At 36.7% G+C, this 16,249-nt stretch overlaps 1 protein-coding gene across 3 annotated transcripts in view; it reads right to left on the reverse strand.

Moving 5' to 3' along the window:
- LOC127544181 (N-acetyllactosaminide beta-1,6-N-acetylglucosaminyl-transferase-like) overlaps positions 1 to 16,249 on the reverse strand; it is a 127,037-nt gene that overhangs the window by 47,306 nt on the left and 63,482 nt on the right. The window contains exon 1 of one of the 3 annotated variants that reach the window (XM_051970703.1): positions 2,974 to 4,190. The exons of the other annotated variants lie outside the window; for them this stretch is intronic. Coding sequence (XP_051826663.1) covers positions 2,974 to 3,898 — 925 coding nt within the window. The 5' untranslated portion in view covers positions 3,899 to 4,190. Of the gene's footprint in view, positions 1 to 2,973; positions 4,191 to 16,249 lie in introns of those variants that run through there. 3 annotated transcript variants of the gene reach the window in all.

The raw sequence follows: 16,249 nt of genomic DNA on the forward strand, positions 1-16,249 counted from the left end.
ACAAGCAGGAAGTATTTTAATGATGGAGATAACTTGCCAACAGCTATATACATAAGCGATATATATATATATCATAAAATGGAAGGTGATCTCAGAGGGGAAGGCTAAGCAGTAGGAGAGGCAGGTGGGAAATAAACTGGGAACAATTTTATGCAAGCGGAATTTTGAGCTGAATCCTGAAGGAAAACCTGATGGACTAGGAGGTAGAGGTGAGAAGGAGAGTAAATAATATTTGAAGGCCTATTCTTTGATGTTCTTTTAATGAGAAAGTTTTATTTAAGTTTACTGATTTTAGTTAAGGACAATATTTAATCAGGGTCACTGTATACCAAAGTTATGTTTCTAAAAGTAAACTTTGCTTAAGGAGTATCACATAATGTACCTATTAAGTAAATAATGCTTAACAATATGGTTTAAAACTGAAACCAAATTTAATTAACAACAAAGTTGTTGGTAGTAATAGGTTGTTCGTTTTTGGTTTGTTGTATTTTAAAGAAAAAATCCCCAACAATAATTCTATTCTCATGTAAGAAAAACAATCTCCTTGGAGACACTTTGTTTTATTTCCCTTTATAATAAGTACAGTCTTATTTTTTGTACCAGACACTAGCCTTAGTGTTTCCTTATAGCTCTCTAACCCCTCCCAAACAGGGATCACTCATTTCTCTTGGCAACACAAATCCATTTACAAGATAGGAGGACACTTCTCCAGAAGGAGGGAAGGACTCAGACTATGGGACATCCCCAGCATTGTTTTATCAAACCTCTTCACTGAAGCTCTTTTTGTGGCAATCATAGCTCACAAATTTGGTACAGTGGCAATGATGCCTGAGCATACATATACTAACTAATCCTCCAGTTTTTCTCACAACCAATTCAATCCAATTAATCAATCAACAAGTAATACAATGTTTACAGGATGATAAGCTCAGAGTTAAAGGCTGGAGATACACAGAAAGGCAGAAAGTTAGCCCCTTCAGAAAGTTAGCCTGTTTTTGTAATTAAAAGGGGAGGGTGAAGCTAAACCTCTCCTTACTCCCATTCTCTTATTTTTTTTTTCTCTTTCATTTCTCCTCCCAGAGATATGGCCTAGAGATTGCTTTAGATGTACAATACATAAAAATGAATTATGAATCAGTCCCTACTCAGAAGTGCTGGAGTGGTTCCTAGGTTTGGTCGGAGCAATAGCTGACAGTGATGTCTAATGAAACCACATTCCTTACAACCATATGAATTTCATTGTTCCTTAGTTACCTAGGCCCAACTATATCAGTTCCTTTCCTAAGAGAAATTCAGATATCATCCATAAAAACAGACAAACAAAAAACTCATGTTTCTGTTGTATTTTCAGAGGCAGGCAAATATAGGGCTACTTTGTGTCTACTCTAAGGTAGAAAGGAAGTTTCAAATAACAATCAAATGTTCTGGTGATACTACATTAAAAAAAAAAAAAAGACCTGTGATTAAAACAAACAGGTGGGAGGAAGGGAGGGAGGTGGAGGAAGGAGACAGAGACAAAGACATGTGAAAAAAGGGAGAGAGGAGAAACAGAAAGACAGGGAAAGAGAGTCACAGTGAGAGATAAACATCTTCTCTGGGGCAATATGGGACCACCTACCAATCAAGTAATAAACATTTATTAAGTGCTCACTATGTGAAAACACAAATGTGTAAGCAAGCAATTATTCCTATAACTCACTAACTTTCCATTGCATACATAGGAGCATACATAGTTGTAGAAATATAATCAGTGCTTAGAACAAAGATCTTAAAACAAAGTCTTTTTCCTGCCATCAAAAGCAATATTTGGGACTTTGGCAAGTCAGTTATAATCATTTGAGAAGATTCGATACTACAAAAAGATAGAGTCTGAAAGACAGAATTTCTAAAAAAAAATTTTTTTAGTCATCTGGAGGCAAGCCAAAAGTAAATGTTTCCAAACTATTATGATTCTGTCAAGCACATTTTTGTCTTTAAAGCCAAATATTTAGCACCCTTGCCTCGTCTGCTAAATTTACTGATTTGAATAAAATATCAAGGTAAAATTTCCCCATCTTAAACTGAAAGTTGTAGATATTAGAAAAGAGTTTGGCTTAGTCATTTTGAGGTCACCTCATACATGGAGGAAAAGGAAGTGCTGAAATAAAGATACTTGGGGCTCTTATGAATGGGAACTTTTGGAGAAGCGATGGGGTGGAGTAGATAATCTGGTTTTGGGGCCAAAGACAAGGGTTCAAATTTTTAAGATACATAGGAACCATATAACTTTGGATAAAGTTACTCAAATCCTTTACTAGATTAGGGGATAAAAATTTTAAACAAAGTAACAAAGCAGTTAAAGATAATAACAAAAACTGGCATTATATAGGGCTTTAAGACTAAATAAATGGGGCCTTCCCAATAATGATCAAGGCAAAGCCCTTCAGTTCCTTAAAAATAATGAATGTTATGATTATAAAATAGTGAAAAAGGTTTTTTTGTTTGACTGGTAATCTGGTTTATAAAAGTAACTGTAAAGAGTTAATTTTTTCCCCTGAGCAACAGCAACCTATTGGAAGAAGTACAGAGCTTTCCAATTTGATGGACACCTTTGGACCAAAAGTGGAATTTTAAATTCACATTTGCTGAAAATGTTAATCTTATTACTTCATAATCACAACTCATAAAAATTAAGTAATTTTGAGAACTCTAAACAATGAGAATAGCCTTGAAAAGTACCACCATTAAATTTGACCTGTACAATCTATTACATCTTTCTAAGGATTTCCTTCAGTTGTATATCATATATAATTCTCTGCATCTGATGCCTACATAGTCATATAACATTCACAGGTGAATATATAAAATCATGCTTAAAATGTCCTGAGAACCAAAAGATTTTTCCTACTTATGTTTTTTAAAGACATTCATAAATTATGACTAGAGCACCAGGAAATCAGTGGTCTGCATGCAGAATTTAAAAATCACACCTACCAGAGATCCGATTGAGTGTCACCCAGAAATGCTCATCAGGGCTGTAGGTGTCCTTAGACCACTGCAGTAAATCAATGGCCCGATGGTCTTGGAGAACAAAGTTGACAAACTCCCTCGTAAGAGCCACATAAGCTGAACCAAAGTAAATTACTAGTTGATGGGGAGGTAAGGATTTTAAAATTTTGGTTTTTTGCATATATGAAGCTTGAGGACTCATATATTCTTTGAAGACATATTTAGTCCTTTCAATAGCATGTGCAGGAGGCAGTACCCCCGGAGTGATATTTTTCCCTTTAAATCCTTTCAGATGCTGGATTATTTCCTTATTGGTTTTCAGAGGGAAATCTTGCCCACAAGTGTTAATAATATATTTCCACTGAACTTCAGAAACGACAAGGTCTTTCATGCAATTCAGGTCAGCCTGGAGCCTGGATATTCCACCATAGACAACTGGCTCCATCTTGGAGGCAAGAAAAGCATTGGAGAAGCAGCCCACCAGCCACTCCACAGCACCTTTAAATTCAGGAGTTGCCTTCTCATCCACATGAATACAATAAACATTTTGGGGCATGTAAACAGCCCTGAAAAGCCTCTCAAAGGTTTCAAAATCTTTATGTATGACCATTACATAGGCTAAAGGAAACTGGGCTTCTTCTTTCGACAAGGGAGCTGTTATGTAGTGACTTTGGAGCAAGTACTCCTTACAGGAGAGACTTCCAAAAGAAGGCATTAATACTTTCTCCCACGCAAATGTTGGCCTCCCTTCTATGACGGCATTACAGGATTGGGAGAGAGAATATCGCTCACTAGATACATTTAACCGCTGATAGCTCTTTGGTTGATAGAGTTGATGATTGTATAGTAGGACAAAGAGGGCCACGCTCAGCACAGGAATGACAAAAAGATAATATTTCCCAAAGTTCATTCTTTTGATTCCTCAGGGGGGAAAAAGAATCCCTCTTCAGGGACTGAGCACTGATCGGTTGCTGAAACCCGTAAGTCACCCAGCCTCCAACTTACTTTTCTGGAAGATCTTGCATTGGGACAGGTTCTCAGCTGCGTTTGCTTGTCGAGTCTCCAAAGAAGACATGTGGTTTAATTAAGAGTTGTTCTCCAATTCTGTCTCCAGTCCATTCCCACCCCCCCAGCTTCGGCATCGGATGGCAAAGCTCTCCTCTCAACTACGTGCTACGTGTGCTTTAGTGCACTGAGCTCTCGGAAACTGGTTACTCGGCTACAAGCTGAGAGCTAGCCCAACCCCAGAGCAGCCCAGCCCAACCCTCTCGGCTCTTGATTTGCATATGAAAGCGGGGGTAGATCTTTGCAAATTACTTTAGGGTCGGTTAAAAGAACTTTGTTCCGGTAGGAGCTTTTGTTTCTGGGGAGACACCATTACCACCTACTCCATTCACCAAACTATTTATTCTGCTTTCTCGGATCCTCCCACCCTTGTCCCACCCACTTAGCTCATCCAGTTTAACACCACTTTCTTCCAACAACTGCAAAAGTGCAAAAAGTTGTGGTAACTATTCTCATAAATTCCATTTTCTCTTTATGCTCCCTAGCTGCTTCTTACTCATTTAAATAGTATCTTTGCCTTCTGGGGACTATCGTAGGTGGGCAGGGAAAATGCACCTGCGCTCTGATCTATTCAGAGTAACGTCACACAAAAAAATCTTTTTCGTGGAGGTGTATGTTCACTGATTTCCATCAAGCAGAATCTCACAGGGCCACATGCATTTTCTCTGCCTTTTAGTGGAAGACATGGAAAAGTATGTTTTGCAAAATTTCCCCCTGTGCTGACATGGGGAAAATCCAGAATTCCGTAGGGCTTGGGATTTTTGTTTGGGAACCAAGGTTTTTAAGTTGGGAATTTCTAACAATAAACACTAAGTAATGTGATGCATGGAGCACAGATTAGCTCCTATTATAGATAGTCAGCCAGTCAATAAACATTTATTAATCATTCATTAATTGCCAGGTACAGAAATAATAAGCACAGAAATATAAAGTGTAGAGATGATAATTAAGTACAGGTTATGTGGAATGGGCCCTTTGAAAGTCAGAAATTTCTCATAAAATTTACTAATAAGAGCCTTGCATTTAGATTTTTAGAATCCACACACTTCTCTTTCTTCCTACTCTCTTTTCCTTTTTCCTGCAAAGAAGTAAAAAGGCCTAGAGTAAGAATTATTAATGATTTTAGGAAAAAGCTTGCAGACCTGATGGTAGCAAAGAGATCTAAAACTTTCTTGCTGTTGTATAAAATGCGTCCTCCCCCACCTTAAAAACATTTTGTAAAAACATGGTTAGCACTACACATCTGTCAGATTGGCTAGAGTGACAGGGAAAGATAATGTGGAATGTTGGAGGGGATGTGGGAAAACAGGAACACTGATACATTGTTGTTGGAATTGTGAACACCTCCAGCCATTCTGGAGAGCAATTTGGAGCTATGCTCAAAAAGTTATCAAACTGTGCATACCCTTTGATCCAGCAGTGTTTCTACTGGGCTTATACCCCAAAGAGATACTAAAGAAGGGAAAAGGACCTGTATGTGCCAAAATGTTTGTGGCAGCCCTGTTTGGCAGCCCCAAAGGTGGGGGAGGACGCATTTTATACAGCAGCAAGAAAGTTTTAGATCTCTTTGCTACCATCAGGTCTGCAAGCTTTTTCCTAAAATCATTAATAATTCTTACTCTAGGCCTTTTTACTTCTTTGCAGGAAAAAGGAAAAGAGAGTAGGAAGAAAGAGAAGTGTGTGGATTCTAAAAATCTAAATGCAAGGCTCTTATTAGTAAATTTTCCAGGCTAGGAGCTGGAAAATGAATGGATGCCCATCAATTGGAGAATGGTTGGGTAAATTGTGGTATATGAATGTTATGGAATATTATTGTTCTGTAAAGAATGACCAGCAGGAGGAATACAGAGAGGACTGGCGAGACTTACATGAACTGATGCTAAGTGAAATGAGCAGAACCAGGAGATCATTATATACCTCAACAATGATACTGTTTGAGGATGTATTCTGATGGAAGTGGATCTCTTCGATAAAGAGAGCTAATTCAGTTTCAATTGATCAATGATGGACATAAGCAGCTACACCCAAAGAAAGAACACTGGGAAATGAATATAAACTGCTTGCATTTTTGTTTTTCTTCCCAGGTTATTTATACCTTCTGAATCCAATTCTCCCTGTGCAACAAGAGAACTGTTCGGTTCTGCACACATATATTGTATCTAGGATATACTGTAACCTATTCAACATGTAAAGGACTGCTTGCCATCTGGGGGTGGGGGTGGAGGGAGGGAGGGGAAAATCGGAACAGAAGTGAGTGCAAGGGATAATGCTGTAAAAAAATTACCCTGGCATGGGTTCTGTCAATAAAAAGTTATTTAAAACAAAACAAAACAAAACAAAACAAAAAAAAAAAACATGGTTAAGTACCTAGTAAGTAGACCTAAAGTCAGGATGATCTAATACTGTTAGTCCCAATTTAGTCTCTCTACGTGAGGCACAGCCTGCTTGCACCTCAGTTTCCTCATCTGTAAAAGGGAGATAATAATAGCAGTCATTTCACAGGGTTGTTGTGAGATAACATGAGAGGAGTTAACATAAAAGTATCTTGCCAATCTTAATATGCTATATCATGTTATTATTATCAAATAAACAGAACTATCCTTATCTGTGATTCTGTAATCTTGTATGGGGGCAGCTAGGTGACTTAATGGATAGAGTGCCAAGCCTGGAGGAAGGAAGAATCATCTCCCTCAGTTCAAATTTGGTCTCAGACATTTACTAGCTGTGTGACCTGGACAAGTCACTTAACCTTGTTTGCTTCAGTTTCTTCCTCTGTCAAATGAGCTGGAGAAGGAAATGGCAAACTATTTCAGTACTTTTACCAAGAAAAATCCAAATGTAGTCAACAAAGAGTGACTGAAAAAAAAAAAAACAGAGTAATAGCAAAACAAAAACCAAAATAAATTTATCCCTTCTATACATGAATTCTTCCTTACAGTGGTACATTCGATAAAGAAAGAGGTTAGGGTTTCTTAATCTTTTTTTTTTAATGTCCTGTAACCCTTGGCAAACCTGATAAAATCTTTGAACCCCTTCTCAGAAGAATGTTCTTAAATGCAGAAAATAAAATACATATGCTAAAGGTAACAAAGAAAATCAATTATATAAATTTTATATTTTCAATTATGTTGAAATTAAATTATCAAAATATTAAGTACTAAGTATCAAATGCAAAAATAGTTTTAAAAACAAGTTGATGGACTGTTTTTTATATTTATATTTATTATATAGGTTAAGAATCTTTGAAAGGGGATCTTCAACCTTATCTTATTTATTATTATGGTTCCATCCTTTGTTTTCTTTTTCTTTTTTCTTTTTGCTGAGGCATTTGGGATTAAATGACTTGCCTAGCGTCACACAGCTAGAAAGCATTAAACCCAGATTTAAACCCAGGTCTTTCTGACTTCAGGGCTGGTGCACTATCTACTGCACCACCTGGCTGCCTCGCCATCCTTCATTTTCATTAGGTTTTTAGATTTTCAAAACTTTTGGCTTATCTTACTTCATTTGATCTTCTCAACAATTCTGTGATATAGGTGGGGCAGGTATTATTATCCCTGTTTTCCAGAAGAAACTGAAATTCTAGAGGATAAATAATAGGGTGGGATTTAAAGGGACTATTTAACCCCCCTCCCGATTTGGCTAATGAAAAAATTGAGGCCCAGAAAAGTCAGACTACAGAGAATAAACCAAGCCTCCTGAAAATGACCTTAAAAGCTCAAGCCTCTTGAAGATGGGTGATTTCTCCAAAGTTCTACAACCAGTTGGTATTAGAATTGAGACTACAATAAAAGTCTTTTGATTTCTTATGAAACTGATATATTGAACATGAGAACAGAACTTTCCATGAGGCATGGGGTTAGAGGGAGAGAGTTGCTTATAGGACCTGCAGCTTCATCACTGGCTAGAATTCTAATGTGGAATTCCCTTCTAAACAAGAACAAAGTAGCTGCTCCAACCCACATCCCTTCCTACTCAGGCTTCCTCCCACCCTTTTCCCACTCAGTTCTTTACTCTAAGTAGGTCTTGGTTTTGCTTATTTAGTATTAGAATCTATAAAAAGTAACCAGGTGGAGCAGTGATTAGAATGCTGGTCCTGGACTTAGGAATGCTCATTATATAAATTCAAGTCTAGCTATGTGACCGTGGGAAAGTCACTTAATCTTGTTTGCTTCAGTTTCCTCATCTGTAAAATGAACTAGAGAAAGAAATGTCAAACTCCAGTATCTTTGCCAAGAAAACCCCAAATGGGGTCAATAATGAACAACAAAATAAAGGGTCACTGTAACCTTAGAAAGTTGCTTGGGGTAACAAAAGTTCAAGGCTAGTCAAAAATTTTCAAAGACTCCATAATGCCTATGAAATTAAGTTCAAATTGCTTTGCCTTTTATAAGTCATTAAGGACCTCTACAATCTGTTTTTGTTTTTCCCATTTTAGCTCATATTATTTCTCCTGATCTCCATACTTTTGCTGCAAGAATCATAGATCTAGATCTGGAAGACCTTTCATTATATACAGGACTTGAACCAAAGTCTTCCTGATCTTGATAACAGTTCACTAATCCTCAATACCCTGTAGCTCTTAAGTGTTGCTACTGAAAAAAGGAATAAAGAAAAGAAAATGTAAATCTAGCTCAGGTCTATGGGTTTCTAGTTCATAGGACACTATTATTCTGGCATCTTTCCTGGTTCCCCGGCAACAGAACATACAACAAAAATCTAATCAGTATTGATTTGGCAGACAATGTCTCAAATTCTGTTTGAAAAGTGCCCTTGTCTAAGTGCTTTCTCCTATTGTATTAGGAGAGTCTGGTCACCATCAACATTTTTTTGGTCCCAATCCCTCAGAGAAAAAAAAAAAAATCCTTTCCTTTCCTGAAGTCTTTAAAGTATGTTGGTTTGCTCATTTTGTTCCTTCTTGTTTCTCAGGATCAGCTCAGACAGAGTGGAAATTAGGTTTTGGTGAAGAAAGAGTTGATTGGCATCTGTCCTCTCTCTTGCTTTCACTTTCTCTTTTTTTGACTCACAGATATTCTCTGTGTCTTACTGCCATTTTAGGGAAAAGATACCATGGGCAAAAGAAATGCACGAAGAAAAAAGGAAGAAGAGAGGCTAAGGACTTTCAGTGCAGATCCAGTGTGTATTTTTGTTTTGTTTACCTGAAATTGTACTTCTACAGTAGGGAAGCTTTGTGATTTGCCAATGAGAAGATGCCCAAGAAAACATCTAAATGTGAATGATAGTATTAAAGTAGGTTGTAAATAGGGTATTTTGCAACAATCTTTATAGACTTTCAGATTTATAGCAGCAATCCAAAAAAAAAAAAAAAACATTAAAAATATCTGGCTGGATCTTTAAAAATGATTTTGATGAGTAGCAGCAGAACATTTTTTTCTGATAGAAAGAATCATGATAATGTGATGCTTTTTAAGCAGATGGCTGAACCCTGAGAATGTTTGGCCAGTAGCCATGGTTACCAGGATTGAATGGACATTTTCTTCCAGCAAATGAAAGAGTAGGTTAAGTTATTAATTTCCTACTAAAGCTTTAGTTGATGTTAGGGGCTCAATTGTGTTTTGAGGACCAAGATATTGAATAATTGCATTATATGGCCATTTTTTTTTCCCTGCTACACCCTGACTATCTCTGTTTCATTGCAAATTTAAAAGTAGTTCATCTTTCAAAGACCAGGAATGAGGTAAAAACAAAAGCTCAGAATCCCTAATGTTAAAAATTATATGTTGATCTAGCTTGGTCCTAAAAAGAATTGTTTTCTATTTTCCTTTTCAATGATTTGGTATTCATTCAGTTGTGAGAAAATCATCATAATCCCCCTCCATGTGATGAGACTTTAGTAGTAAATAAGGATGCAAATGTAGTGAAAAGGACATGTTTTTAGGCAGAAAGGGAGAGGCAGTGCTTTTGACTCTAATTTCCACTACCCTACTGTTGTGAGAACTTCCTAAAAGATAGGTTTTTTGCCTCCATTTGCTCTCCTTCCAATCCATCCTTTATACTATTAACACATTCATTTTTATGTAGATCTGGACATGTCCTTCTAAAAGTCAAAAATTAAATTCACATTTCCTTGTCCTCCTAAAGGGATCAAGGACCTCTAATACTCTAATATCATCTTGATTTTCCTACGTTAGTTCATACTATTCTTATTGGCCCGAATAGTTTTGCTGCATAGAGTCATAGATCGGGGTCTGGAAGGGACTCTTCATTACACAGAAAACAAAATCAAAGTGTAAGAAATTTGGTTAGGGACATACGCTTTGTCAACATTAGGATTTGGACACAGATCACATTCCAGAGCCAAAGCTCTTTCTATTATATCTCACTTATTTCTATTGTATTATATATCATTTTACATTTTGAATTCCTACCTAGCTTTTGAATTCCAATCCAAATTCCTTCAAAAAGTCTTCCTTGATTCTCTCTGATAATATCCGGTCTTGAGCCATCTTTTGTCTCAATTATTATTAGCCTTTAGCTGCTGAATGGGCATGGCCTCAGATAAACTGAAACCAGGGAAAGAGATTAATTTTGAAAAGCCAAAGTCACCCACTGCATCCTGGGTCATCACCAGTCATCTTGACATTTTTGCCATTGTACTTTGATGATTCTGGAGGAAAAAGTGAGGCTGAGGACTTTTCTAAACTCTGTCTCTCTTGAATCCAATTCCTGAGCAAGTCAAGATATTCCTCTTGTGATATCATTCATTGGTCCTCTTCCAGAATGAAGACAAACAACAGCAATTGGTTTTAACATCATCACTCTTTCATACATCTATCATATCTAGGTACATAATAAAGAAAAACTTCCAAACAATTAGAAATGTCTAAAATAATTAGAGGGAAGCTACCTCAGGTAATAGTGTTTTTCTCTCTTAGCAAATCTCTAAACATAAGCTAGAATAGAACTTGGCATATAGTCACAGAAGATTCCTGCTTGGCTGTGGTTGATCTGGATATGTTCCTTCCAACTCTGAGTTCTGGGATTCCAAGATTTTGTATTCTAGTTATTTCTTTATCATCTCCCTCCACTAATCTATAAACTCCATGAAGTATGAGAATGTTTCTTTTCTAAACCATGTATTTCCCTCAGTCCTCAGTATACTACCTTACATATTGAAATGTTTGTTGAACTGAGTTGTATAAAAGTGAAGAATAGTTGGATTAGAGGCTTTTGAAACTTGAGTCTTCCATTTAGTACTTGTTTTATATTCAGGCAAATCACTTAATTGCTCTGGGGTTCAGATTCCTTATCTATAAAATGACAGTTCTATTCTAGATGACTTCCTTTTAATCCCTAAATCTATGATGAAATGAAACCATAAAATGTCAGTCCTTCTTTTCAACTCCAGGAATAAAAAAAACCACTGTGTTACACTGAAGTATTGTCAGGTTTTTTTTAGCAGCAGTATACTATAGTGGACTAACTAGGTGAATCAGAGTTCAAATCCTAACTCTGTGACTGTGTTAACCTGTTTAATTTAATCAAGTTATTTAAAAACAATTTCCTCATCTGAAATTTTACTATTATTGTTGTTATATTTTACAAAGAATGGAAATCGATAAGTTCTGAGGTTCCTTCCAACTACAAACCTTTAATCCTATGATATTATTCTGGCTCCTTTTCCATCCTCCAACCCTTCCAAACACTCCCCCCCTCCCCTTCACACACACATATATTATTTTGGCTCTAATTTCCAAGAAAATAATTACCTATATAGAAACAGATTTGGGGATCTTTCAAGGTCATAAAAAGGCTTACTAAGGAACACATGACTTAGTACCTTCATGGAGGTTACCCCCCCCCCCCGAAGTTTGTATACATTAGTCCTTGCATATTCTGCCTTATTAGAATACATCTAATCTCTCTTCCACATGACAACCCTTTAAATATTTGAAGAATACTGTTATTTCTTAATATTTTCTTTTCTCTAAGCTAAACATTCCAAGTTCCTTCAACCAGTTTTCCTATAAACATGATCTCCAGAAACATAGCTATCTTTATTTATTGCCTTCTGTACTTTCCAGAATGTAATGAAGCAAAAGAATTGAGAAGTAGCTATTTTTTCTCTATTATCTGTGAAAGTAGACTCTGAATGAATGAGATATTATATTGTTTTAAGACTGCTTCCCTAATCCTATTCTGATACCTGGAACAAGTTTCTACAGGATCTTGTTAGAGGAGATTGTCACTTATAAAAAGAAACAGTAAGATTATGTGATGATCAACTATGCTAGACTTAACTCTTCTGTCAATTGTCAGCCACCACAACCATAATGGCTGAGATATCTCAAGGAAGGAAAGGTGCAGATGAACAGAAATCTCGAAGCAACCTTTAAGTGCCATACTCTGACCCATGCTTTCTGTCAGCTAGTACCCTGTGCCTAGAAAAAAATCAAATTAGAGCTATTTCAATCAATATCAAGAAAGAGTCTGATGGTTGTAAAGGTGGCTCTGTTTTATTCTATATCTGGGACCTATTTTTTGGACCTTTCATTCCCAAGAATTCTACTATTATTTCCAGGATGTCATCCTTAACGGATTCTGTGTGTGGATTGGTGCCCTTCCTCTGTGACAAAAATCTTGAACACTTACATAGGGGAAAGTGTTATTTCTTTTTATTCCTGAAAGAGCAGGAACCCAAAGAGGGGAGTTCTGCTGGTCTTTGTTAACAATCTTAGATAGGCCAGGAGTCAGGACATGAACCTGAATTGGTCAGTCTTTTTCCAGACAAGGCTAATGAATCTAGGTTTTGGCTCTGGATCCCTCCCTATCTCTCTTTTTACCTGTTGAAGATGAAAACACGAGGATAACTCTACTTCCAGGTTTTCTTGTGCATTGTAGGGACAGAATTCATGTTCCTGGGCATGTGACAGCATTATTATATTCTCCATTTATCCCCAGTGTGATGTTAGAAACCAAAGAGCCCCACATATGTTATGCCTCACATGAGGCACCCAAAGGAAAAGCAAAAATCCCTGACTAGCTATGGGCAACTCCTTCTCATGGATAACTCCCCTCCTTGTAATTGTGTCACATCATTTTCTTTACTGGCAGCAGTTGTCTATTTCTATTGCTGAGTCAACTCATCTTTCATAATCATCCCCAGCTGTGTTCTCTCCCCAGCAAGAAACAGCTTCCTAGAGTGGTCTGGCCCTGTTTCAGAAGTATAATAGATCTAGTGGTAAGGATTTGTGAGAGCTTTTCCTTTCTTCCTGTTGTACTATTGGAAAAATTCCCTTTCCTCCCAAAATGTGTGTGAACTAGAGAAGTGAAGTCAGAGAGAGGCACAGTTGATCAAATATGGTCCTTCAGAAAATATTAATTATCTGAGGAAGTGAACAATACTTGTGTAGAATGTAGGCAGTGATAGAGATTTGAAAAATTGTAATGTACAACTAAAACAGCATCATTGTTCTCTCAACTGATGGAAGTGAAGCAGAAGGGATGTGGACAATAGAAGTTATTGGAAAATAGGAAGCAAGATGATGATAAAGATGATGATAAAAATGTAGAGGTACCACTCAAAGAATGGATCAGGGTATTATGTTCCCCATTTTGTTGTTGCTGTTAAGTCATTTCAATCATATCTAACTTTTCACGATCCCATTTGGGGTTTTCTTGGAAAACATAATGAAGTAGTTTGCTATTTTCTTCTCCAACTTATTTTACAGATTAGGAAACTGAGGCAGAGTTAAGGGACTTGCCCAGGATCATACAGCTATAAGTATCTGAGGCTGGATTTGAGCCCAGGGAGATGAATCTTCTGAACTCCAGGCCTGGCATTCTATCCATTGTGCTACCTATTGTCATATATTTTGCAAAAGAAGAATTGTAAACTATCAACCACTACACAAAAGATGATTTCAAATCTTTAATAATGAGAAAACTGTCAACCAGAACCACTCTGGGTTTTACCTTATACTCAACAAATTGGCAAAAATGACTAAAGATAGGAATAGCCATTATTGGGGGAGTTATGGAAATACACAAACAAAAATATGTTGTTGATAAGAGCTGTGAATTGGAACAACCATTCTGGAATAAAGTTTGCATTTAGGCAAATAAAGTGACTGAATGTCAATACCCTTTGCCCCAAAGATTACACTGCTATATCCATAGTCCAAGAATTTCATTAACTAAAATAAAGACTCCATAAGCAACAAATATTTATAGCAGTACTCTTCATGGTAGCAAAGAATTGAAAACAAAATAGATGCCCATTGCTTAAGGGAATGGATAAACAAATTGTGGTACATAAATGCAATGAAATATTTCTGTACTTTATAAAATGACAATCCATAGAAAGACATATCAGTTGATATAAAGTGAAGTGAGTAGAGTCAAGAAAATAGTAACACAATGACTGTCAACAGAAGGAAATAGCTAGGTGATATAAAAACTGAAGATATCAATAAAAATCTAGATTTTGCATGTACACACAATATTGTGGTCTCAGAAAAGAAAAAAGGCTAATTTGGGGAAATTCTGTGAATACTATCCAAAGTTACTGAGTTGGATGACTGTGAGACCAGCAATTTTGATCTGAGAGTGGGAAGGAATTTTCTCTCCAAGTAAAAAATCAAAGTAAGAAAAATGACAAAGTATAGCTTTAATTTAGGGGAAGTAAAGATAAACTAATAAGGATTAACAGAATGACTTCCAACATCCTGGAATTAAGGAACTAGAAGACTCCAAGTACTGAACTAGAGAATAGCAGGAATAGACTAACCAATGACAATTCAAAATAAATTTGTAACATGTGCCTGTAATTTTCAGTCAAGGCTAACATATGAATTTGTTTTGTTTGATAATACTTTCTATGAGGGAGGGCTTTTGGTTTGGAGAGAGAACTGATAGAGTGTGAGGGAGTAATGCTAGCGATGCATTACAAAAAGGAAGTAAAAGAGTTTCAATGAAACATTTTAAAAATACAAAAAATAGAAGTCATCAAAAGTTCAGAAGGGGACACAGGCAAAGGCAACGTTAAGACTGTGATGTTTAGTTTAATAGGCCTGGGATTGGATTGATTACATCAATGTAGGGAATTCCCAGATGACAGAAACTCCCTCTATCAAAGTAGCTTGGCCTAGTGCCTGCAGTGCAGTCTTAGAAAGTTGTTTAGAGTGTTTAGCCTTGGTGAGAGCTGCCCACTATCACACAGCCAAAAACTTAAGAGACAGGATAAGAATTCACTTCTTCCTAACTTGGAAGCTAGCTCCTTCTCCACCATGTCATGTCATTTCTCATTATTTTATCATTTATATATTTAAAGCAAGTTGGACATAATGGACATTCACAATCTCATATACAATTCTCTTCTGTTCTTTTTATGTTGAAACATACATGATTGTTAAGTTCACAATAAACTTTAAAAATGTGACTCTAATTGAGTATCACATGGCCCTTCTCAGTTCCTCACACTGTAGTGTAATGATTTGTCCACTTTGGCCGACTATGCATGTGTGACAGGAAATGCTGTAGGAAAGGGGATTGTAGAATAAATTAAAGAGCTAGGATTTTGAGAGGGGAAAATTTCCCCTTTTCTTTAGGGCTGAAGTTATTCAAGCTGGTGCAAGAGAACTAATGAGGAAGCTCCCATTTTGGAAAATGCCCTGAGGGCCATATTTTGTCCCAGCTCACAATACATTTCCTAAGTCATAGAGCCCTCAAAATATAAATCCTTAATGAGTTGAAAGAGAAGATCACCTATCAAATGACACTGATGCATTTCTCAGGCCTATTCCATTCTTCCTGTGAGTTGGCCATCACTTTAGATTTGATAAAGGAAAGGAATTAAACATTAATATAATATCTACTATGTTCCGGACACTGATAATATTACATCATTTTATCTTTACAACAACCCCGCAAGGTAGTTGTTATTCCCATTTTACAGATGAGGAATCAGGCAAATTGTGACTTGCCCAGGGTCACCCTGCCAGTATCTCAAGACAGATCTTGTTGACTCTAAATAAGTCTAACTCTATTGCCACCTAGGTGCCTTCAGGGAGGGTTAAATTTTTTCACAAGCGCCATATCTGCCATTTCACTACCAGGGAATGATGGTGTTGTATAGAAAGAAATTTTATGAAATAATAAGTACTTTTTAAGTGCTCACTGTGTGCCTTTATGCCAGGTACTAGGCTAGACAGATTGAGATACAAAGCCAAAAGAA

The sequence above is a fragment of the Antechinus flavipes genome, chromosome 1 (assembly GCF_016432865.1).
Source record: "Antechinus flavipes isolate AdamAnt ecotype Samford, QLD, Australia chromosome 1, AdamAnt_v2, whole genome shotgun sequence".
Taxonomy (NCBI): Eukaryota; Metazoa; Chordata; class Mammalia; order Dasyuromorphia; family Dasyuridae; genus Antechinus; species Antechinus flavipes.